Source organism: Gossypium arboreum, chromosome 9, assembly GCF_025698485.1.
Source record: "Gossypium arboreum isolate Shixiya-1 chromosome 9, ASM2569848v2, whole genome shotgun sequence".
NCBI lineage: Eukaryota > Viridiplantae > Streptophyta > Magnoliopsida > Malvales > Malvaceae > Gossypium > Gossypium arboreum.
In genome coordinates this window covers 81,755,310-81,781,338 of record NC_069078.1, presented here as the reverse complement: position 1 = coordinate 81,781,338, position 26,029 = coordinate 81,755,310, and the positions used below count along the sequence as shown (strand labels likewise).

Below are 26,029 nucleotides of genomic sequence, written 5' to 3'. Positions count from 1 at the left end.
TTAATAATGTTGTTGATTAAGATGATGTCACTAATTAACTCGACACCAACTTAGGACTAATGACAATACTATAATAAATAATTGTACTCGTTTAATAATCTTAATATAATGTATTCACGTGTTTAAACTTCATTTTACTTATAATTTATTTTATTTTATAGATGATTTATTGCTTTTATAGAAGCATGTCAATGACATGGAGTCTAATGTTTTGAAAATATATTCAAAACATAAATTTTCCAAACAATTAATATTAATTGCTTAAAATATTTAAAATTTATATTTAATATATCAAAATATTAATAATAAGATATAATAAAAAATTTTAAATATTTTATTGGAATGTCATAATATCTGAATTAGTAAGAGAAATATTTAAAATTTTCAAACAATTTTCTATATATCAAAATCCATAAAATTTAAAATTAAATATGCTGAAATTCTTTTATATATATATATATATATATATATATATATATAATCAAACATAAATTAATTTTAAATAAAATTACTTAGTATAGATTAATACAAAGAAACCCAAATTAAAGAAAATATTTAAGTGTTGAATTGAATATTGAAATCAAATTAAAGTATCAAATGGTATCCTAACCCTTTTCTAAATGATAGGGATTACATTTTGTCATGTTTCTTGTCAAAATTAAGGCATTGTTTGATAAAGTGTTAAAACAATACATCAACTGGAAATTAATATTTCCAGTAACTTATTTTTTTAAAACATGTTGACAACTCACAACAAAAGTTACCAGATAAAATCTTTTCTATGATAAGTAGATAATGACCTACTCATCACTTTATATGTAATATATTCAATTATTTACTATTTAATTTTTATTTATTTTAAGATTATATTATTTTTATCAAATAATCTAAATATGTTTAGTATTTAATTTTAAGTAATATATCAAATAAATTTTATAACTTAAATTCACCACTTATTTTTCCAACCAAGGGTGAAGCCAATTTTTTTTTTTTTGGAGGGGCCAAATTTAAATTATAAATTTTTGAGTGAGTTAAAAATGTAATTTTGTCATTGTATTTGTAACACCCCTCGCCCGCATCCGAAGCCTAGACGGGGTTCGAGGTGCTACCTGACTTTTACTAACACTTCCATACTAAGCAGGGTCATGAAATCTCAAATAATTAAAAACTTTTCTTTTCACATGCAATCTGTCCTTTATGCGAGCTTACGAGGCCCAATACATGCATTCGGGGTGGTTCGGGATCCAACCGAGAACTCATGAAAAACTTAGGAAATCTCTTGTATCAAGGCTCCACTCGCCCGTGTAGGTATAGAACACACGCCCGGGTGCTAAGGACACGCCCGTGTCCCGAACCCATGTCCAAAACCTGGACAAATACAAGACTATTTTTCAAGCCATTTTGTCATACTCACAACACATGCACGTATACTTATACAATAGCATACAACATGGCAAAATTAGGCACTTAAACCTTCCTAACATGACATGACCATGGTAATTTCACATGCAACCATTACAATAAGTTTTTCTTTCATCTTTACCATATTAATGCTATAGCTATCAACATGTCATCAAACCTCATGTCCATCACAAAGCATGCATAATCATATCCACAAACCATTCATGAAGCATTATTAACTATTTACCAATCACTTAATCCTGCATTAGTTATTAGCTCATCAATGAATCTCAATTCAATCTCTAGGCATACATGTTGTAAGTCACATCACAAGAGATAATAACATACATGCATAAGAATAATCATATGGGCCCATAACGATATTAGCCGACATAGGCCAATTTACATTGACTAATACTACCTTAATAACAAGCCAATGCCTTTGGCTAAATCATAATATTACATACTCACATTAAAACCCTATACATGCCATAGACTAGAATCACTTGAGTTTACTTACGCCGATAGCGTTAACTTGACAGTATGATAATATCTCTGATGACCTCCAACCCGAGCTAACCTGGAAACTCTAGAAAACATGGGAAAGAAGAGGGGGGGTAAGCTTTCGCTTAGTAAGTTCATATGAAAACAATAAGCAACTCATTAACTTGTTTTATCAATGTTTACAACATATTCTCAAGTTCACTACAAGCTGTCTTTCTGAGCAATGGTCACTAAATTATTTATATATGGAGCTACGAAACTCTGAATTAAGTTCCGTTAATTTTCCCTGAAACTAGACTTATTTTCCTTTCTTCCATAAAATTTCTAAAATTTTTGGTTAAGCCAAATAGTACAGTTTATTCCTCAAAGTTACCCCTGATTCACTGTCTGACAGTTTCGACCCTTCTATACTAAAGTTCGATTATCTCATAGTACAAGACTCGAATAATGTTCTCATCTATTTCTCTTGAAACTATACTCATATCTCTACTTACTAATTTTTTTATAGAATTTTTGGTTGGGCCAATCAGTACAGTTTATTAGTTAAAGTCTCCCCTGTTTCAGGGTATGACCACTCTGAACCCTGTAGACTACAAACCGAATTTCTCCCTGTACAAAATTCCAACGACCATGCCATTTATTTCCTTTAAAAATAGACTCAATAAGGAATCCATGCATATAAGGTATGACTCTTAGTAATTTTTGTACAATTTTTGGTGAATTTCTAAAGTCAGAAAAGGGGCCTCGAATTTATTCAGACCTTGTTTCACAAGAATTCAAATATCACATAATATAGAATTCTTTTTCTTCCCCTGTTTCTTTCATGTGAAAATAGACTCATTAAGCTTTAATCCCATATTTTATTCTGCCTCTAACTTATTTTCCACTATTTTTAGTGTATTTTCAAAGTTACATTACTGCAGTAACTTAAATCTGTCAAGGCTAAATTACTCATTCATGATCATTGTTCACAAAATTAATACAACATCGTTTGTATAATCATCACCGAGACATTCATATCATATTTTCATTTACCATATTACCATCTTACTTATTCAAAGTATCCATTTCACAACATTTACCAATACGTCCCTTTCATCTCGAGTATTCCTCCATTTGAGTAGAATTTTACCCGTTGAACGCATCGGAATATAATTCGGATACATGGAAAGTTTGCACATAAGTGCCACATATGTAGCCAAGCTACCATGTAACCCGCCAATAAGTGAACTCGGACTCAACTCAATGAGCTCGGGCGTTTGCATCCATAAGTGAACTCAGACTCAACTCAATGAGCTCGGATGCCTAGTTACATCTCACGAACTCGGACTCAACTCAACGAGTTCGAACATTCGCATCCATAAGTGAACTCGGACTCAACTCAACGAGTTCGGATGCTCAACCATCCTAGTGACATGTCACTTGTATCCTAATCTATTCGTAAGGTTCAAACGGGATTTTCCTCGAACACAGATCCTTGCCATCTTCCGTAAAATATCGAAACCAATACTCGGTAGCACTTTATATTTAACAGATAATACACATAACTTGCATTTCATTCGAAAATAACCACAAAGCATATATTTCATGATAAAAATCAGCATATCATATATTTAACATCAATAACTTAAAAATAACAATTATGCTACATTATTTACACATGAACTTACCTCGATACCACAAAGGTGAAAAAAAAAGACGTAATTATCCCTTAATTAATTTCTTTCCGTTCTAGGTCCAAATCTCGATTTTCATCATCTAAAATATCACATTCAACTTATTAAAACAATGTACTGATCAAATTAGACCATTGACACACTTGGGAAATTTTTTACAATTTTGCCCCTATATTTTGCCAAAATTACCAAATTACCCCTAGGCTCGTAAAATAATTTTTATCACATTTCTTTACTTCTTGAGTCTAGATGAACCATTTTCATAACTATAGCAACTCATAATTTCAACTATTTCACACATTTACAACTCATTTTACAACTTAGCAATCTAGCCCTTTTTAAGGTGTTTTCATGCAATTTCTTTCACAAAAGTTGTTTATTAGACAACTAGCACTCATAATCTTCCATAAAAACACAGAAAACAACACATTTACTCTCATGGAAAAACCCTAGACTCTTCATCATTTTGCAAAATAGTCCCCTATTATGAAAGCTCATGCTTTAGGGGTTCCAAAAATGTAGAAATCATCAAGCAAAGACATTAAAATCACTTACAAGCAAGGGAAATATGTTGCTGAAATTTTCCAGCTTCAAAGCCCTTTCTTTGCTGCATATTTTGGTGAAGGAGAAGAGAAAAATGATAGCTTTTTCTTTTTGATTTGTTAATAATAAAACTAGTCAAAATTGGTGACCAAATTTCACCTAATTTTGACTTTTCAACAATTTTGTCTCCCATGGCCGGCCATCACACTTTCAATGGCCTAATTTCACTTTAAATACCCCCAATTTAAGATACAAGGCAATTTAACACCTTTAGGTATTAAAACACAACTTTTACCTTTTACGCGATTTAGTCCTTTTTTGAAATTGGACTAGAAATAGCTAAAATTAACTTACCAAAATTTACATGCACTTATAAAATTATATTATAACACATAAAATAATGCTAAAATAATTTTCTCTAGCCTCGAAATAGTGATCCCGAAACCACTGTTTCGACTAGGCCCAAAATAGGGCTGTTACATTTTTTCCCCCCTTTAGGGATTTTTCGTCATCGAAAATCTTACCAGAAAAAGTTGCTCTCTACTTTCACGAGTCACTTATATCTTTTTCTCACAACTTACAAAACAACTCAGCACAAGCTCATACTCAAGATTTCCTATAGCTTTTCCATAGTAGAGGTATAAACCTCGGAGCTCAATTTGAAACACTGGAGACTGACATTCTTGGAACTATAAACTCAGAAACATACAACTCAGTCACATCTGTCGAGTAATATATCTGTACATACTAAAATAATCATGTGGACTTCCATCATCAATCTATCACAATTCAACTTGCATCCCTCCTTTTTCCTGGGAATGAGAGACATCCCGATACAAAATTCATAACAGTACTTTCTCATTTTCTTCCCACTGTCATCACTGACAATAATAATCTCGAATACATTTGATATTCGGCTTTACCCTATAGACAATTCGACATCCTTTGAACGAATAGACAAGATACTGCTGTGAACTCTGTACTCAATTCTCTCAGATACCCGAGTTTCTCAAGATGAAATCTTACTCTGAATTAATAGTAATAGAAACCAGAAATCAAATCCTCCCTGCAATTCCAAATTAAAAGTCGAATCATGCTGTACTTGTTTAATTTACCACTTATAGCCACATTTCTATACTCTCATCATCAACTGTTTAGAAACTTTACTAACATGAATCAAATGATTCCAACTTCATAGATGTGGTTTCTTTATTAATTAGGATAACTATACTTATAACATCTCTCGAACAAGAGAAATCCAACTAATATGTTTCCATAACATACTTTCAAGAATAAAACCTCATCATTTCTGACTGTACAACTACTTACCAAGGAACACGTAACGGTATTCTCAGACCAGAGAATAAACTTAAATGCACATAACTCAGATTTACTTTTGTAGAATAACCATTCTTTACCCCAGGAATTTTAAAGAAATCTCGACACTGAAATCCCCACACTTCTATGGTCGAGCCAGAAGCTTAATCATAAAAGATTCTAATATCGCAAGTCAAAGATTACTCGTAAAGATAAGCCAAGCTTGATAATTCTCGAAACAAGAACAAGAGAAAAGCTAATATAAGAAATTCCAAGATATAAAGACTATACCAGAAATCTGAGAATATAATCCAGAAGAAAATAATATAGATGATCTGGAAAATCCCTTAGAGAAAACCAGAAAGAAACTACTGTCTGTACGCTCTAGAATTTCTCGTAACAGAGATAATATAATTCTCGCATATATAAACCATAATCAATAGAACATCGAATAATCTTACATAGATTTTTTCATCAACTTCATTCCAATATATCGAATAGAAATCTGAAGAGATGGGGAAATGTAGATCATAACTAACTGGACCAATAGAACTTTTCATCTAATATCACAGTCACTAGCATCCTCACACAATAGAATTCTCAGTCGAAAGGGATAACCATACGTATTCCCCAGAATTGAGGAAAACATAGAATACTCAGAAGAGAAAGATAGCCATTACTTTTGTTTAATTGAATTCGTCATACTCAGACATCTATGCAAGTCCAACATTATTCCTCTAACTAATTCTGTCTTCGCTAATCTCATACTATTCCATTTTTGTACTCTTCAGTTTCACTTTTGCAAGCTTATGCAACATATCTCTCGAGAATCTCATCGTATAACTCTATTTTGGTAAGGGGGCGAAGATTGTAAAGCCTCTAAATTTCTGACTCTCAAGCAAATACATATTCAACAACAACATAGCTTTACGCATATTGATTCAAACATTTCAAATTTCCAACTTGTTATAAACACATTTTCACATATCTCAGTAATACATGCAACTTTATTTCATAGAATATTAGCTGAACATAAGTGAATTTATCATAAATCAAACTTTCATTTCTTTTTCTCAAATTACCCTTAATGTTTTATCAAATTCCCATATTTAGTCTTAATCACTTGCTAATATTTATCAAATTGGAGAACGTCTTATGGTTTTGAGTACATCGTTTACTTGATGCCATAGTTCAACTATGGTATTGTACTAGCTCTCATCCATCTGTGTCGATGCCGTGTCCTGCATGTGTCTTACATCGACACATGTAACCGTGCTGACGCATGTCCTAGACATGTCTTACACTAGCACATCTTGTAGCCGACGCATGTCCAAGACATGTCTGACACAGGCTAACATCTCGAGGCTGATGCATGTCCCAGACATGTCTTACACTGGCTCTCATACTGTGGCTGATGCATGTCCCAGACATGTCTTACACTAGCCCTCGTCTCAATGCCGATGCCATGTCTCATACATGGTCTTACACTGGCACACAAATCTCATGTATTATCATGGTCTAACCATAGTCTTTTCCGTCAATTCATTAGTGAACGATCGTACTCATTCCCTGCGTTCCACCCAATTTGATCTTTCATTACAACTTTCATGCTATTGTGACATTTATGATTCTGTAAGTAAGATTATAAGGCATAACATTTCAGCATCTTGACTTCATTAATCTAGACATAAATGTCAACCTCATGTATATACTAATTTCTAATCATGCAATAAAAGTATTCATACATACATTCTGTCACTTCAAACAAATTTCTTTCTTTTCCTAAACACTTGGCCAAATCAAGTTGGACATTTAACATCGTATGAATACTAACATGCATAAAAGCATTTTTCACATTCTTTATCTCAAGAGTATCACATAATGAATACTAGTTCATATAAAAAAAAATATGGATTTCTTTTCATACCTTTCCCAATATTTAGCATATCATAAGCATGATTCAATAATCTTCAACTTTACTCTTATCTCTATCAAGATTTGCTCGGTTGGAACTCATTCCTGTCTTAATCAACAGTTTTGTTAGGACTGAGAGATATCACACTATCACGAGTAATACTATGGCATGTATAGCTAGACTCTCTTACGCTAGGTTAGTCTGAGAACCGACTAAACCATGCTCTGATACCACTAAATGTAACACCCCTCACCCGCATCCGACGCCTGGACTGGGTTCCAGGTGCTACCTAACTTTTACTAACACTTCCATACTAAACAGGGTCATGAAATCTCAAATAATTAAAAAATTTTCTTTTCACATGCAATCTGTCCTTTATGCGAGCTTACGAGGCCCAATACATGCATTCGGGGTGGTTCGGGACCCAACCGAGAACTCATAAAAAAATTAGGAAATCTCTTGTATCAAGGCTCTACACGCCCGTGTAGGTATAGAACACACGCCCGGGTGCTAAGGACACGCCCGTGTCCCGAACCCATGTCCAAAACCTGGACAAATACAAGGTTATTTTCCAAGCCATTTTGTCACACTCACAACACATGCACGCATACTTATACAATAGCATACAACATGGCAAAATTAGGCACTTAAACCTTCCTAACATGACATGACCATGGTAATTTCACATGCAACCATTACAATAAGTTTTTCTTTCATCTTTACCATATTAATGCTATAGCTATCAACATGTCATCAAACCTCATGTCCATCACAAAGCATGCATAATCATATCCACAAACCATTCATGAAGCATTATTAACTATTTACCAATCACTTAATCCTGCATTAGTTATTAGCTCATCAATGAATTTCAATTCAATCTCTAGGCATACATGTTGTAAGCCACATCACAAGAGATAATAACATACATGCATAAGAATAATCATATGGGCCCATAACGATATTAGCCGACATAGGCCAATTTACATGACTAATACTACCTTAATAACAAGCCAATGCCTTTGGCTAAATCATAATATTACATACTCACATTAAAACCCTATACATGCCATAGACTAGAATCACTTGAGTTTACTTACGCCGATAGCGTTAACTTGACAGTATGATAATATCTCTGACGGCCTCCAACCCGAGCTAACCTGGAAACTCTAGAAAACATGGGAAAGAAGAGGGGGGTAAGCTTTCGCTTAGTAAGTTCATATGAAAACAATAAGCAACTCATTAACTTGTTTTATCAATGTTTACAACATATTCTCAAGTTCACTACAAGCTGTCTTTCTGAGCAACGGTCACTAAATTATTTATATATGGAGCCACGAAACTCTGAATTAAGTTCCGTTAATTTTCCCTGAAACTAGACTTATTTTCCTTTCTTCCATAAAATTTCTAGAATTTTTGGTTAAGCCAAATAGTACAGTTTATTCCTCAAAGTTACCCCTGATTCACTGTCTGACAGTTCCGATCCTTCTGTACTAAAGTTCGATTATCTCATAGTACAAGACTCGAATAATGTTCTCGTCTATTTCTCTTGAAACTAGACTCATATCACTACTTACTAATTTTTTTATAGAATTTTTGGGCCAATTAGTACAGTTTATTAGTTAAAGTCTCCCCTGTTTCAGGGTATGACCACTCTGAACCCTGTGCACTACAAACCAAATTTCTCCTTGTACAAAATTCAAATGACCATTCTGTTTATTTCCCCTAAAAATAGACTCAATAAGGAATCCATGCATGTAAGGTATGACTCTTAATAATTTTTGTACAATTTTTGGTGAATTTCTAAAGTCAGAAAAGGGGATCTCGAATTTATTCAGACCTTGTTTCACAAGAATTCAAATATCACACAATATGGAATTCTTTTTCTTCCCCTGTTTCTTTCATGTGAAAATAGACTCATTAAGCTTTAATGCCATATTTTATTCTGCCTCTAGCTCATTTTCCACTATTTTTAGTGTATTTTCAAAGTTACACTACTGCAGTAACTCAAATCTGTCAAGGCTAAATTACTCATTCATGATCATTGTTCACAAAATTAATACAACATCGTTTGTATAATCATCACCGAAACATTCATATCACATTTTCATTTACCATCTTACCATATTGTTGTTATGTCAAGTTTTCAACCCCAGGGTTAAGTACATACCTGTTCAAAGTATCCATTTCACAACATTTACCAATACGTCCCTTTCATCTATCGAGTATTCTTCCATTTGAGTAGAATTTTACCCATTGAACGCATCAGAATATAATTCGGATACATGGAAAGTTTGCACATAAGTGCCACATATGTAGCTAAGCTACCATGTAACCCGCCAATAAGTGAACTCGGACTCAACTCAACGAGCTCGGGCGTTCGCATCCATAAGTGAACTCGGACTCAACTCAACGAGCTCGGATGCCTAGTTACATCTCACGAACTCGGACTCAACTCAACGAGTTCGAACATTCGCATCCATAAGTGAACTCGGACTCAACTCAACGAGTTCGGATGCTCAACCATCCTAGTGACATGTCACTTGTATCCTAATCTATTCGTAAGGTTCAAACGGGATTTTCCTCGAACACATATCCTTGCCATCTTCCGTAAAATACCGAAACCAATACTCGGTAGCACTTTATATTTAACAGATAATACACATAACTTGCATTTTATTCGAAAATAACCACAAAGCATATATTTCATGATAAAAATCAGCATATCCTATATTTAACATCAATAACTTAAAAATAACAATTATGCTACATTATTTACACATGAACTTACCTCGATACCACAAAGGTGAAAAAAAAAAGACGTAATTATCCCTTAATCGATTTCTTTCCGTTCTAGGTCCAAATCTCGATTTTCATCATCTAAAATATCATATTCAACTTATTAAAACAATGTACTGATCAAATTAGTCCATTGACACACTTGGGCAATTTTTTTACAATTTTGCCCCTATATTTTGCCAAAATTACCAAATTACCCCTAGGCTCGTAAAATAATTTTTATCACATTTCTTTACTCCTTGAGTCTAGATGAACCATTTTCATAACTATAGCAACTCATAATTTCAACTATTTCACACATTTACAACTCATTTTACAACTTAGCAATCTAGCCATTTTTAATGTGTTTTCATGCAATTTCTTTCACAAAAGTTGTTTATTAGACAACTAGGACTCATAATCTTCCATAAAAACACAGCAAACAACACATTTACTCTCATGGCAAAACCTTAGACTCTTCATCATTTTTCAGAATAGTCCCCTCTTATGAAAGCTCATGCTTTAGGGGTTCCAAAAATGTAAAAATCATTAAGCAAAGACATTAAAATCACTTACAAGCAAGGGAAATATGTTGCTGAAATTTTCCAGCTTCAAAGCCCTTTCTTTGCTGCATATTTCGGTGAAGGAGAAGAGAAAATGATAGCTTTTTCTTTTGATTTGTTAATAATAAAACTAGTCAAAATTGGTGACCAAATTTCACCTAATTTTGACTTTTCAACAATTTTGTCTCCATGGCGGCCATCACACTTTCAATGGCCTAATTTCACTTTAAATACCCCCAATTTAAGATCTGAGGCAATTTAACACCTTTAGGTATTAAAACACAACTTTTACCTTTTACGCGATTTAGTCCTTTTTGAAATTGGACTAGAAATTGCTAAAATTAACTTACCAAAATTTACATGCACTTATAAAATTATATTATAACACATAAAATAATACTAAAATAATTTTCTATAGCCTCGAAATAGTGATCCCGAAACCACTGTTTCGACTAGGCCCAAAATCAGTACATTAAGATTAATGTAAAATTTTTACAATTTTCAAGGGATTAAATTATAAAATTTTTATTTTTAGGGAGGGTATAATTTAATTTTAAAATTTAGGAGGAGTCAAAATACGATTTCACTATTAAATACTTAAAACTTTATAAATGCTCAAGGGAGTAAAGAGGTTAATTTTCATTTTTAGGGGACTAGGACCACTGTTTTCCCTTTTAGCTTCACTTCTGTACGGGAGGTAGTAATGAAGATTTTTTCTCAATGGGTGAAAGCCCGATAGAACAATGCTACGTGGAGGTAAAAAGCTCATGGGTTATGAACTTTTTTTCTCGAAGAGGAATCAATGACGGTATATAAAAAAATAAACATAGGCTAACTCAATGTCAATAGTTGTGATAATACATAGGATGCAAACGTTATCGGAAACTAACTTATTGTAAAGCATCTGTAGATACTTTTTTAAGTCTTCATCAAATCTTTGAGCTCAACCTTGAGTGAGCGGTGGAAATCATCAAACTAAAGTATGGTAGGAGTAGAGATAATTTATGATGGATGGATGAAATAAGTAGAGATAAAAAAAGAAGAACAACGACGAAAGTATTCTATTGGGCCGATAACACTTGTGACCAAGATGTTAATGATGTCAAAAAGAAGACCAAAACTAATGGAGAGAATGGGATTAAATACACTTGTGACCAAGATGTTAATGATGTCAAAATTAATCTCAACATAAAAAATTTCTGGTAAAAATTAATAAATATATGATCCGCGGCCGCTTGTGATAAAATTGTTTTGGTAGGGCAATCTCCTATTGGCCTTTCGCCGCATAACCGTCATGTGCTTCACCATATCCTTTCGACACGTGTAACATGAATCTTCACGTAATTGATTTTTGTTTTTGTCTTTCACCCGTAATTTCTCGAACCGTCCATTTGGCTGACGATTTCCCCCAAGTTTTCAACCCTTATATATTCCTTTTTCTACAGTAAATTAGTAAACTAAAACGCAAACCAAGAATTTGATTCTTTTTTCTTCTTCTCTTTTTTCTCTGCCATAAATTCTTACAGATAAGCATCCAATTCATTCCTCATTTTGGTTTTTGATTTTCGTGACTCTACGCCTTGCCTTTGTTCTCCTCCTGCAAACTGAAACGTGTTTGGTTTTCTGCTTGTACTGCTACAATTTCCCAGTTCCCGATAACCTCAGCAAATTGTAGGAATAACAAAAGACTGGGTATTTGACGATTTTGTTTCTGTTTATATCTTTTGATTTGGTTTCTCTCCGTTTATGACCTGTTCATCAACTAGAACGATTGTAATACCCAGAGAAACTAAGTTTCTATATTTTAATAAAATTTACGGACATTCTCAATTTCATGTGAAACCAAACTATTGGAAACCCAAGTGTCTATCCAAGGATTCCAATCCCTTAATCTCATCATCAGCCGCTTCTGAAAGGATGGCGGCGGTGGAGCCATTGACCTCTGGAGCAAGTGGCCGCATAAACGCCCTCTTCTCCTTACGTGCTTTGAGGAGCCTCTTGTTGCTGCTAAATGCTGTCGTTTTGTTCTTGCTTTTGCCATTCCGGGGGCAAAGACGCGCCTCCGCTATCTGTTCCGGGGAGGAAGTGGGAAAGGACGAGAAACAGGACTGCCGGAGGAAAGGGTCGTCTTCTTCGTCGGCTGTGATGAGGGTGCCGGCGGCGATGGTGCTACGTAGAAGCGCGGCGGTGATTTTGGACCAGGAGGCCGCGGCCAGGCGGTCACTGGCGATCCAGAGGGTGGTTGAGGACGATGGTAACGGCACAGTGAGGGAGTTTTCGCTGTTTACTAGTGCACGAGGTGAAACGTTATTCACTCAGTCTTGGACCCCAGTTTCCGTCGTAGTCAGGTTAGTTTTTGACTAACTATTCCCTTTCTTTTTGAGAAGTTGTACTAATTTATATGTCAATTATGATGAGTAACACTATTGGGTCACTTTTCTTTAAGCCGGTGCCAATGATTTATTTTCTCTATTTAATTCATTTACTTAGAAAATAGCTCTGGAAGTGGGGTTTTTGAGTTTGAGATTATTTATTTGTTTTGTCTTTTCCAGAGCTTAAATGAGATATATTTCTGCTTTGAAATTTAGTTCAGAGTGATGGGATTTATTTTTCTGAGATTCGAGAGAATAAGAACATTGCTTTTTTAGGAATCATCACTATTGTTTGTTAAGCTCCCATAGACAAAATTTCAGCTTTTGGGAGTGGCACTTTTGGATTATTATACCATTTTTTTTATTTAACCTAGGAAAAAACAATTAAAATATGTTACCTAAGCCCACTAGAAAATGTCTCTATTATTCTTAAAATAATAAAACGGTATGAAGTTAATTTATGGAACTCTGCTTCTTCTGCATCTTTGAGTCAATGGTTTGGAAATTTTAAAATACAACAATTAATTAAAGAGATACATATCTGAAAACTGTGGTTATTGTCCTCACTTGGAAAGTTCACAGAAGCCTGCAAAAATGGTTGAGTTTCCAATGACACTAGTGGTTAAAACTATGGATAAAAAGAAACAACGTTTTTGCAGGCTATAATTCCCTGCAGCTTCGATCAAAAAACAAAATCCCTGCTGTTAGAGCTATAAATGAATGGAGTGTAAAATGACCAGTTCCGTTTTTGTTCATTTATGTTAGTTTATCAAGATAAATAAACAAACATTGGTGAAGATTTTGAGGAACTGAGCATGATCAGAGGCCCATTTGTTTAAGCTTGGTTCATTTACAGCACTACCTGCTGCTGGAGCATGCCCCAAGGACTGCTTTCTTATGATTATTCCTGCCCTAAATGTCTAAGCTTCTGCTTATGGTCCCCTACCTCTTTTTGTCTGCGTTATGCTCTGAATGTAGCTGGGAAGGCACTTGCTGTGGAGATGATATTTACAATACTCTGCCATAGTTTTTCATGTATTTGTCAAATGTTTGGCAGTGCCTAATCAGCCCAGAGAGTCTCATAATTTGGCATATTTTTCTATCGAGTTGAATATTTCGAAAGGAATAGCTGATAAAATAAAATGCTTTTATCACTAGTGCTCAGTTGATAAAATTGCTTTTCCATAGTTCAAAGAATTGATATTCTTGTCAAATGCTTGAGAATTGGTAAATATTGAGCCAGGACTTTTTGAAGTGTGCCGCGGACCTTGATGTCAGTGGAAACTAAAATAAACAAATGAAAAGGTGAAAAGAAATTTTACTAAAAGTGTTGAATGTGAAAAAAGGACAACAAATCGAACTTCTATTGGCCTGAAATTAGATTACCCTCTGTGAGCAGAAGTTTCAATTCTGTCTTTGCTATAAGTGTAAATTTCTGTATGGATAAATCCTGGCTGGAGGCTAAGCCATTTATATTTGTTTACCAAACTTTAGTCAAGTTGGGCACATTGGTTTTAGTGAAGCTTAGAGGGATGAGAACTTGCTTGTGCTAATTCCTCTATAATCAATTTTATACTTTTCATATCTGAAAGTTTAAACTTTAAATGAGTTATGAGAAATTCCTTTTCTTCTGTTCTAGCAATAAAATAAAATATTTATTGTAATTAGCTTCAAGCTACAGTCCTCTACAATTTCTACCAACCTGTTTTGATTTATTGATTACATTCTTTTAAATTATTAAATTTTAGTTTTCTTTTGAAGTTCAAATTCCCACTATGTTCACCTAGATAGTGAGTTATTCCCATATCTTTTGCAGGGGCGTAGTTGTTCTTTTGCATGGCCTGAATGAACACAGGTTTGTTATTTGGATCTGAGGCCATTGTAGAGGAGGTTTTAAATTGATTGGGTAGCTTTTTGTTTTTTTTACTTATGATGTTTAGATTTTTACAACAGTGGCAGGTACAGTGATTTTGCAAAGCAGCTTAATGCCAATGGATTCAAGGTCTATGGAATGGATTGGATTGGTAAGTTTAAGTTTCATATGCTGACCATCAAAATCACATTCTGCTTTGCCCAAAAATCCGTCTTTTATTTATGTTGTGTGTCATTTATTTTTTACATAGTGCATGTGCATCCGCTCCCCTCCCTCCTCCTCCTCCTCACTTTTGCTTTCAGTGACTATTTCATATAAGTGAGTACAAAGAAATTCAGAGGTCATATTGTATGGTCAACTTGACTCATTTCTGGTGAACTGCTCTCTTTAGATTCCTCTTTTCTGTCTTCCACGCTACTTCTCTTGTTGCACTCCTTATGGTCCTCTTATATGTATAAGTTTTTTATGGTGATTTCTTTTCGCTGTTATCTCAAGTGATTAAATATTGTTGGCCACTCTTTCAGTTAAAGGAAAGAGTAGGGTGAAGAGGTATATTGTTCTTGTTATGCGCTCAGAAGTTTTTTTTGTCCTTCTTTTCTTGTATATATTTGAGGTTATGTGGATTTGAAGTTTTGAACCCCGACTACTGGAACTAGGTCCAACACTCTACCTTCGTAGTGCTTTTCTGACAACAATCAAGTCAATGTATCCTTTGAAGCTAAGTGTTAAATTTATTTCACATCAAGGGAAACGGGTCATATTTAAAATTTAATAGAAACTAGAATCAGAAAAGTAAAATTAAAGCCGCTGGTGAATTTTACCATTTCATCAGACATCCTGGACATAAAGACAAGTTTCCATTTTTTAAAGAAAAAGGAAAAGCCTGAATTACCTTTTGTTGATTTGAACTTTTTTGGTGAAGTTTTGAACTGCTAAAACACAGCTTCCTTCTAATTTGATTAGCGGGGAAAGGTGTGTTCAGCCTCAACATCATGGAATTATTGATCGTCTTGTTTATTACATGTATTTCTAGGTGACTCCACAATAATACAAATGTCTGACTCTAATTAGTATGTTAAGAAACAAACGACTACTTGAGGTCCTATTTAAGTTTTGCTTTAGTACATTCATGAATAGGCGTAAGTTTAGGCCTAGAGCATCATGTTTTAACAAGTGTTACTTGCATATCACTTTTACAATCAATCTGATTGTGGACTAGAGACAAGAAAAAGGATTTAGAGTGTTTGTGACTGAAGAGAATACACAAATGGTAAAAGAATGCTTTCTCTTGAAAGGCATTTTAGTTGCTTCTGCTAGTTTTCCACGCTGGTGTAAATCAATTGTAAAATAACTTTCTGCACAACCAATTTAGTCTTGTCTTCATTCCTTCAGATAATCCTTCACAGATTATCTTCTATTTAATGTTGTTCATAGTATAGAGACTCCTTTTCTTCAACGATGCATCTATATTTGGATGTTGCAGGGGTTTGAGTATTTCTATTGGGAAGCCCATTGGTGCCAAGAAGTAACATTTGAAGCTCATCTTGATAAGTAAGCTTACTTTTTAGTGTTTATAGTAAGCAAGACCTGTGAAAACTGTCTTCTTGTTTAGCTGATCTGTAGAAACAAGAAGTATGGTTTTTGAAGATATTCTCCTCATTATTGGCTACTCAGATTTCAGTTTAGATGAATTTTCCACATTACATGGAAGTTTCACTGGTAAAAAATTTCAAAGGGACAAACACGCTGACCAATGTTGAATCTTGCAGCATGGTAGCATATGCCTCAAATAATCTGAAATCATTTATGTGATAAGTCAACCGAGACCTGGGTTCCCTTCCGCCCCCTTACACCCCCCCCACCAAAAAAAAAAAAATTAACAACAACACTCTATCTACAAGCATGATTGGTATTTGTGGTTGACAGTATGCTTTCTAACTTAATCTATTACTCCCCCATGCCATGCCATGCCATGCATGCTTGCTTGCAACTTTCTTTTAAATGGCAGTTGATTTTAAGCTTTCATCTTTTGTGGTTCGTTTGATGGCTGCTTCTATTTTATTGTTGTTTTCATTCTTAAACTTCATATCCTGTAGGACATGGTGGAAGCGATGGGCTACATGCATATGTTCATTCCCTTGATCATGCTGTTACCGATATGGTGTGTTTTAAGGTTCAGCTACAAAAGTATATTTGAAATAAATATTGCGTCAAACTATAATGTCTTTATTTGTCTTCCACCTTGATACAGAAAATGTTCCTTGAAAAGGTTTTAGCTGAAAATCCTGGGCTTCCATGCTTTTGCTTTGGTCATTCAACTGGTGGTGCAATTGTCCTTAAAGTAAGGTTTCATGAAGAATAGTAGTTCCCCTATAACTTTTGAATCATTTATTAACATTGTTATTGTTGCTTTTCTTAAACCTACATGTTTACACGTTAATAACATATAACATGTCTCTTGAACGGGAAAGGGAAAACGTTAAAATCTTTTGATAATGTTCCGCTAAACTTTTAACTTTTCTGCATTATAGGCAGTACTTGATCCAAAGATTGAAGCCCAAGTATCAGGCATTATACTGACTTCTCCAGCTGTAGGAATACAGCCATCTCATCCGATATTTGTGGTAAGGAATTCCATTAGTCATATCTCATCCGATTTTGGTGTGAAATTATGAAACAGTGCAATAATGGCATTAGTTTAATATGATGACTAAACCAATGAGTATTTTCATTCATAATCTCTTTGTTTCTTCTACCTGTGACAGGTATTTGCCCCAGTTGTATCATTTCTATTGCCTAGATACCAAGTCAGTGTCACCAATAAAAAGAACATGCCAGTTTGTAGGGACCCAGAGGCGCTGGTGGCCAAGTATTCAGATCCACTGGTGTATACAGGACCTCTCCGAGTGAGAACTGGTTATGAAATTCTTAGAACTACATCCTACTTGCAGCAGAATATGAACAGATTGAGAGTTCCTTTGCTTGTTCTCCATGGCACCGATGACACTGTAACTGATCCTCAAGCTTCTCAGAAACTGTATGAAGCAGCTGCCTCGACAGACAAAACGATCAAATTATTTGAAGGCCTGTTACATGATCTCCTCTTTGAACTGGAACGAGAAACTATAATGGATGACATAATCCAGTGGTTAAATTGTAGAGTATAGAAATAGGACTAAACACAAGCAGGAACTCTTTAGTGAGCAATCCAAAAGATTGCTGCTAGAAGGTTTCAAGCGAAGTAGGATAATAGCAAATCACGTTGCCAAATAAGACTCAGCATTTCGTTGTGGTTATAATGTTCAGAATTTTAAAGGGCTCTTTTGATTAGATTTTAATTTTCCTTGAGGGTTAACTTGCTGGTCTGGGGCATTTTACTCCACGATTTGTATCTAGAGCGGTTCTGCTGTGCTGGTGATGAGTTCAAACTCAACCTTCGCGGATAGTGACTTATTGTATTTGTGTCTTATTTTTCATGGATGATTTTATCACCGTGGTGCGTGTTTCTGTCTGTGCTTCATAAGCCAACAAGACTTTCTCATGCTTCATTCTCTTTTCCACTGTATAATTTCTTGAAGCTGCATTTATGTTGTAGTTGAGTGCAGCTGACATAGTCTTAGTAAGTTGTGGTAAAATATTGTTTATGGCAGAGATGTTCACGTGCTGGTCTTGAAAGGTCAAAATATAACAAGGGGTTGGGGAATATGTTGGCACTTCGGCTGGCATCTAGGGCTGGCAAAGGGAAGTCCATTGGGAGAGGGAGATATGCTCTTCCAATACCAAATCATATGAGATGTCAAAAATTTCCTCTCCCTTAAATGATTATTTCATTTCTCAATATTTACACCATCTTATGAATCAAGATTCCAAATATATTAAAACATGTAGGGTTCATTTGAGTAGAAGGCATTTTTTAAATCAAGAGTAGTATTGGGTTATTGTTGATTATAATAGATTTTGTAGAGAGAAGATAATTAACAAATTTGTTGCGATCATCTTTCAATAACAGATTAAAATTATTTCAATTCCAAACAGTAATAAAAGACTTAAGCCTGATAATTGTGTATATATAGGTTGGAATTTTCACCCAATGTTTGGTTTTAATATTGGAATGATACAAAATTAACTTTCTAAACTGACTTTTGTCCTTATATTTATTAAACTGCAGTTTATAGTTGTATGAATTTAGGGTTAGATACGAAGTTGGAAACCAAAATATGAAATAAAGTTGAGTTGATTAAAAATAAGCAAAAAAATGCCATCACCCTCCTAAATTATTATGGGTCGTACGCTTGAATGAAGATGGAGAAATGTAAAAGGAATAAACATAGAAATTAAAGATGTACTAAACCCCCAAACCTTACACTATTTTATTTTCATATTTATATATTATTTGGCCTAAACCGGAATTCGTCAACTTACATTAAATGTTTTAGATGCATGTGTTAATTCACATCTAATAATAAAATTAGTACTTAATTTTATATTATATATATATATATATATATTTGTAACTTTTATAAAAATATTAAAACATTCAAAATTTTAACAAATATATATAAACATTTGTATTCTTAACAAATAAAATTTTCCAACAACACTTTAACATTAAAACTGATGGCTGATGATTTATATTTCTGCTAGATAGGAGACCTTGTAAATAATTTGCAGTGTTAAAACATCAGTTTTGATCAGTCAGTTTTGATCAGTCTTACCTATAGTTGTCAAGTCAGACCAGCTTTTGCAATAATGTTATTTTACTGTTTCAGTGTTTTCTAATTTAGTCAATCGATTGCTCCAGAACTGCATTCTCATGAATAACATCTTTTTGCTCCCCCTTTTGTCTTTTTATTGCATTGCATAATTTCAACATTTCTTGCTCACGAACTGAATGGCGAGGCTGATGCTGAAGCCAACTTGGCTGTCAAACTTGCTGGTGAGGTTTGGTTTTAACCATTTTGGTATTTATCATAATCAATTAAATATTGGATGTTTATGAGATATTTCCAACCCTTGCAGAAGGTCAAATCCAGGAGGAGTTGTTATAGAATATATTTATTTATAAAACACTTCTTGGGTAGGTGCAGAATTTTGCATTCAAACCCCAAAAGTTGGTATTATTGTTGGCCTTCGACCTCAGCTCTGCAAAATAACAATGCAAATACCATTTTAAGTTTTGTTTGTGGCAGAGGATTGTTAACGGCGTATCAAATTCAAATGGCATAAATTTTGGTTTTATTATAAAGCCTTATTCTACACATTGTTGTGGGAACCTAAGATCATTTACAGTGAAGGGAAGGGAGTGAGTTCCTTTTTGAGAAATCCATTAAGGTCTAGATTTACCATTCTTGAGTGTTATTTTGGGTCCCTCTTCACCAGTCTAAGTTTCCATCTTATCCCCATACAGAAAGATTAGGGTGCAATTGGGTGAAATTGTTCAGGCTTGAACCCGATGGCATACATTTAAACAAATGTGTTTAATTCCGTAGAAAATGTTCTTGGAAGATTTTAATTATTTTTATAAAAGTTTTTAGGATAAAATTGATAAAAAAATATAAAAAGTTGAGAATTAAATTTGTTATTAAATTAATTTATTCATAATTGAGTAACAAGCGTCCGGGTGATATATTTGTTTTATTCAACTTTCATTGGTTCTGTTATGGTTTTAACATAAGGAGAGGGCCGGAGGGAGCATCCGGCTGATAAACAATCGGCGATCTTTACGAAGAAACATAGAATTTGGACATAGGTATGTTTCAGCCTCTGACCGAGAAAGTAAGAATTCATTGGCATTGTGTTATTCTTTAGGGTCTACATCTTGGGAAATGTGCATGCTAACATATTATAAGTTTTGAGAAAACAAAGAAGCCTGAGAGCGTACATAAAAACATGACGGATTTGTCTATGGGGTTGTAAGAGAAGATGCATTGCAGGTAGACACAGAGGAAGCAGTGGAAGTGTTCTTGTGGTTATGCATCCAAACCTTGAACACTTGCCTACTCACCCCTATTCCTCTACAAAATTTATCAACTTGGTCTTCCTCGTCTCTCCTTTGCAGCCTCCACCCCAGTTTTTCAGCAAACTCCAACATCTTCTCCTTCTGCTCCGCCGTGAACTTTGTCCGAAACCGCTTTTTTCCGCTTCTGGCTCCCGCCTCGGTTGAGTACTCCAGCAGGACGGGTGGTCTTCCTCCGTCATCTCCATAATCAACCCGCTCTACCGGATCCCCTCGACTCCTGCTGTTGCTATTGCAATAGCTGACTTTGCGGTGGAAATTGCGGTGGCAACCGCATGCAGCGCATTGTAGGGTAGAAAGAGAGGAGTGGTCAAGCGTGAACTCCCCGCAGCCGTCGGTGGCGTAGCTGCCAAGGCTGGCTGCATGGTTTCTCAAGCACTCCCTGTAAAGATCACTTGGGTACTCTTTCTCCATCTCTCACACACACTATCTCCTTGTAATCGCAGCTTCTGCTTTATCTCTCTCTCTATATACAAATAGATATGAAACAACCATATAAACATTGGTTGGAAATGGGACGGGAGGTTTGCCTAGCTAGGCAGCCTATTTACATGGTTTTGTGACCCTTAAATTTTTTATTTTGTAATTTTGGTTAAATTAATATTAAAATTATAAAAAAAGAATCGAATCAAATTACTAAAATTAACAATGTCTACAATATTCGAGTTGTGCGATACTACACCTTTTAATCTACAAATAAAAATAGAGAAAAGGAATAGGTAATTACTTATACAAAATAATGTAAAAATCAAAATTTGTTTATATAAAATTATAATGATTAAAAAAACTCGAATTCCAAATTTTAAATATAAATTACTGCACAAATTATATAAATTTTGTATTGGATGTAAAGAAGAAATGTAGGGTTTAAGAAATCACTGCTGACATAGTAGACACTCAAGGACGCCATGGAAACTACAAAATCAAACGTGCTAAAAGATAAAAGATATGAAGATTTTGACAGCAACTTTTGGATATAATTGCTTTGCTTAACCATGGAGTTATAAATCATTTTAGTCACACTCATTTTTTAAATTGAAAATATTATCTAAATAAATAACAATGTATGCTTAGAATAAGTAATATTTCGTCCAAAGATAATTTATTTAAGCCATACATTCATTTCTTTGATCACAACCCAACATTCATTTTCATATACCACAAAAAATTTTCATTTCAGGCAGACACAAAATTCCTTACCTTTGTTAAAAAATGACTGCTCGAATCAAACAACCAGATTTTGAGCTTCATTTCCACATATAGAATCAATATATATAATGAGCATTCTTGAATATGGGAATTGCATGCATGATCTAATCCATCACCATGAAGTGGGCCACCTTTTATTTTATTAATTAAGTTGGTATCATTTTGTCTATCCTACCTACAAAACCTCTGCCTGTTATATATATATATATATATATATATATATCAATTAAATATTTTAATCACTTGAAAGGGTGTCTTGAATCATCCATCCAATCACAACAGGGATGGTAAGAAATAGTAAGGCATGGGAGATTGTCGTGATACATGAACATTGTCTCAACTTACAACAAGGCATTTCTCTTTCAAATTTATGCGTTAATAATGATTATAGTTGAAAGATGTCAAAAGCTTTGGATTTGGAATCCCTTAGCAGCAAAATACAGCAAATATCATAGTTTTTCAAGACCTAAATAAATCAGTTGAAAGCTGTGATGGCCCGTGAATGGTATGGGGGTTTCTCCTCAATAATTGACATGGGGAATAGTGAAAACATATATATTTATTTTTGGTGTATATATTAAAAATTATTTTTTTTAAAAAAAATGTAAGACTGAATTTTATCTAAGACATCAAGGTTTTTTCTTGATCAAATCTTACCCTTTTCTCTTATTAAAATAAATACAGCTAATTAAATATTTTTAACATGTGGTATTATATAATTCATTCCGAATAGAAAAAACACCAAATAAACTAAAAAGAGAATAAAAGAACAAAAAATCAAAACAGAAACAGTTTTGGTGGGGATAATTTCATACCGGAACCTTTTTATAGTTTGCTGTCTGGATTCATACATTTGTAGTTTTATGTGAAATGACGCAAGAGCTGAAATTTTGGCCACTAAATAGGGTTTTAATTCGGGTTAATATGAAACGAAGATGTAATAGAAAAAGGTATAATTATGGTGTGAAATGGAGGTGGGGAAACGAGGAACAGCAGAGATGGGTGTTTTTTTGCTGGTTTCAGTTGATGTGTCGGAAAATTGGCATTTAGCATTTGGGAACATCGTTTTGTTGCACTCATCACCAGCATTGTCTTGTCACTGTATGTTTGTTTCTCACCTCGGGCTCGTGGTTTCCTTTTAACGTACAATCATACCTGAGACCTATGTTTGATTCATTCCTTTTACTTTTATTTTTTATTTTTTTATTTCAATGTATTTTCATTAAAAAAAATCTGTAAAATGGAATTTATTTCAGTCAATATTTTGGGAATTTATACTTGGCATTTTACGTGTAAAGCATGTTGAGGGCATTGCACATAGAGAATGGAAAAGGGTGAGTTCCCAGTTGCAGTGTTGTAGGCAAACTTAGTTTAGGACAAATTTAAAAATGTTTTAAGCACATATATTGCTAATTAAGGTTATTAAAAATGTTAAAAGTGGATCAAAATACTAAAACAACATGTGGGGCGGTTCCTTCAATATCTCATCGGTACTGGGCTTCATGCATGCATCTAACCCTAAAGTAGTTCAAATTAAACGTGATAAACTTGGGAGAAATATTCCTTCAATTAACAACGATGCTTGGAACAATGTCAAAGTGAGATGTTGTTGACTGGGAAACAGGGATGCCTACTAGATTCTTTCTAACCTGGGGCCTGGGGCACAATGATATCAACACTGTCTGATTCACTTCACTTATGGCTTCGCTGGAAAATTCATTTTGCACCTATACTATTTACATACCTGTCACTGCATTTCTATAATTTTAATCCTTAAACTGGGAGAATAATCACAGTCAAGCACCATTTTGATTTTGTGAGATACAACCAGCAAAGATGGCCTCACTCATCTTCACCACCTTCTTTGGAATATACTAGGTACATCATCAAGGCTGACAAACAAAAATATGGTTTTGGAAATACACTATTGCTAATTTCCATGTAAAAAAAAAAATACCATTACGATTAGTCACTAAATTACGGAAAGTTTTTATTTTGGTCAAGTTACAATTTGATCATTAAATTTAATTTTTTTTTGTCACCCGATTGTTAAATGACACTTTTTTAATTGATATAATAATAATTTTAGTCCTAAATTTTTATACTTTTTGTCGATTTGACTTTTATTTTATATAGTGATAAAGATTAAAATTCCATTTAAAATTTATAAAATTATAAAAACTAAAATTAAAATAAAAGTAAATAAAAATATAAAAATAGACAAAGTGGGAGAATGTTTATAAATCCTCCCAAATTTCTAATGGTTAGTTTACCAAAAAAAGAAAGAAAAGAAAAGAAAAAGTTAGCCCAACAAGCCCACTTCACAGGCCCTCAGCTTTGGGCTCAATTCCACCAACTTCTATTTAACTCCAAGTCCTTCATGGATTTTTCTTCTTCTATTTTCTTATCTATGTATTTATATATGTGCACCATTTTTAAGAAAAAAAAATAAAGGATTTATGAGAAAATTAAAATTATTAAACCAAATTTATTATTTAATCAAAAATTTATTAAAATTTTAAATCAATAAATATGTAAATTTAATCAACAAATTTATGTATTTTTAAAATATGTTATAATCGTAAAAGTATTGCACGGGTTTTAAACATTAAAATTGAAATGTATAATTAAGTGATCAGTTACACTCAATTCAATAAAAGCCATTAATTATAAAGAATATTCAAATATGTCACAAAAGTGCAATTACGAATAATTATACCTATCAATTATTATGTGATTTTTTAAAAAAGTTAGCTGGCAATTTTATTTCATTTTAGGAAAGATAAACTAAACAAATACACAACCTGCCATGTCCACTAAAAATGATAAAGTAACTTGATAGAAGCCATTAAAACAAAATAGAAAATTAAAAGTATTTCTCAAGATTGAAACAAAATTAAAACCATCTCTTTCCTCAACCAATCCTCCAACTAAATTCCATCACCAACAAACAAACTGAAACGCCTCTCTTCGATTCTTCATATAGAAGAAAATAATTACTTTAATCAATCAGGAAAAGAGAACCGTTTTTAATAAAGTTGTCGTGCCAAGTTTTCTCTTTGAAAAAAATTAATAAACAATTTTCACTCTAAAAAGAGTGTTTTTTTTTTTTTTTTCTAATTTGTTATTAAATCAATAAAACAATTCCTTAATATATAAGCGGGGATAGAGTTGTGAATCTCCGCTAATAATGTTACTAAAATTACATCCAATATAGTAATTAATAAATATATAATGAAATAAAAGAGATATGTTTAGGCTTTAACTTATTTAAATTCGATATTTCCTTAAAAAAAAAGTAAGCAAGATATATTATGATTCTTCAAAAATATTTCACTATAAAATCTTATTATCAAATGTAATCTCAGAAATTATATGTAAATAGTCTAAAAAAATCATAAAAATAATTAAAATAATCAGATCAGAACATGCCAACAAATAAACAATTACATTGCATCCAATTGAATTAACGTAGTTTATGGAAATCTAAACCGAGAATTGTCAATAATTTGATTCTTGGTTCACGTGTGTAGAAAAAGAATTAGAAGCGTAATCTCATTCTTCTACGAGTAGACATTGTATCCCAAAGTAAGAAAACTATCCAAGACAAGGACCTTACCCTACAACTATTTAACTTGATTGCATTAGTCCACTCCCAAATCCTTCTACTAAAATACAACACCAACGTCACCAATATAAAGTTTCAATCAAGCATCAGTTGCCCCATTCATTCTTTTTAATAATATAGAGTTTTTTTTGCATTTATTTACATGTTTTTACAGCTTTCGTAAAATGAAGGCTACAACACTGTTGCACACTTTCTTTTATAAAGCAAAGTACTTATTGATCTTTTAGATTTGGT

At 33.6% G+C, this 26,029-nt stretch overlaps 2 protein-coding genes and 2 long non-coding RNA genes across 4 annotated transcripts in view; 1 reads left to right on the top strand and 3 right to left on the bottom strand.

Annotated features, from left to right (window-relative positions):
- The window catches only part of LOC128280399 (uncharacterized), a 53,549-nt gene extending 49,285 nt beyond the window's left edge, over positions 1-4,264 (bottom strand). The window contains exons 1-2 of the long non-coding RNA XR_008270572.1: positions 4,137-4,264; positions 1,642-1,990 (exon numbers count right to left, since the gene is read on the bottom strand). This is a non-coding gene — a long non-coding RNA (uncharacterized LOC128280399). The remainder of the gene's footprint in view (positions 1-1,641; positions 1,991-4,136) is intronic.
- A 3,905-nt stretch (positions 4,265-8,169) lies between these two features.
- LOC128280400 (uncharacterized) lies at positions 8,170-10,793 on the bottom strand. The gene is made up of 3 exons (XR_008270573.1): positions 10,711-10,793; positions 10,148-10,236; positions 8,170-8,525 (listed from the first exon to the last, which is right to left on the bottom strand). It is a non-coding gene; the product is annotated as an uncharacterized LOC128280400 (long non-coding RNA).
- A 1,309-nt stretch (positions 10,794-12,102) lies between these two features.
- Positions 12,103-18,577, top strand: LOC108457252 (uncharacterized). The gene is made up of 7 exons (XM_017756212.2): positions 12,103-13,045; positions 14,886-14,924; positions 15,023-15,093; positions 17,039-17,103; positions 17,194-17,283; positions 17,474-17,566; positions 17,708-18,577. The coding sequence occupies exons 1-7, from the start codon at positions 12,444-12,446 to the stop codon at positions 18,107-18,109; spliced, it is 1,362 nt and encodes a 453-aa protein (XP_017611701.1). The 5' UTR covers positions 12,103-12,443; the 3' UTR covers positions 18,110-18,577.
- Positions 18,578-20,694: 2,117 nt separating this feature from the next.
- LOC108456190 (zinc-finger homeodomain protein 9-like) lies at positions 20,695-21,505 on the bottom strand. Its single transcript, XM_017754788.2, has one exon. It carries the CDS (start codon positions 21,370-21,372, stop codon positions 20,845-20,847), a length of 528 nt encoding a protein of 175 aa, XP_017610277.1. The 5' UTR covers positions 21,373-21,505; the 3' UTR covers positions 20,695-20,844.
- Positions 21,506-26,029: the final 4,524 nt, after the last annotated feature.

Bases quoted from the DNA above. Each gene is read 5' to 3' on its own strand.
- LOC108457252 (XM_017756212.2), top strand. From the start codon at position 12,444: ATGACCTGTTCATCAACTAGAACGATTGTAATACCCAGAGAAACTAAG. The intron at 15,094-17,038 runs GTAAGTTTAAGT...CATATCCTGTAG, and splicing joins CTATGGAATGGATTGGATTG to GACATGGTGGAAGCGATGGG. The intron at 17,567-17,707 runs GTAAGGAATTCC...TACCTGTGACAG, and splicing joins CATCTCATCCGATATTTGTG to GTATTTGCCCCAGTTGTATC.
- LOC108456190 (XM_017754788.2), bottom strand. From the start codon at position 21,372: ATGGAGAAAGAGTACCCAAGTGATCTTTACAGGGAGTGCTTGAGAAAC.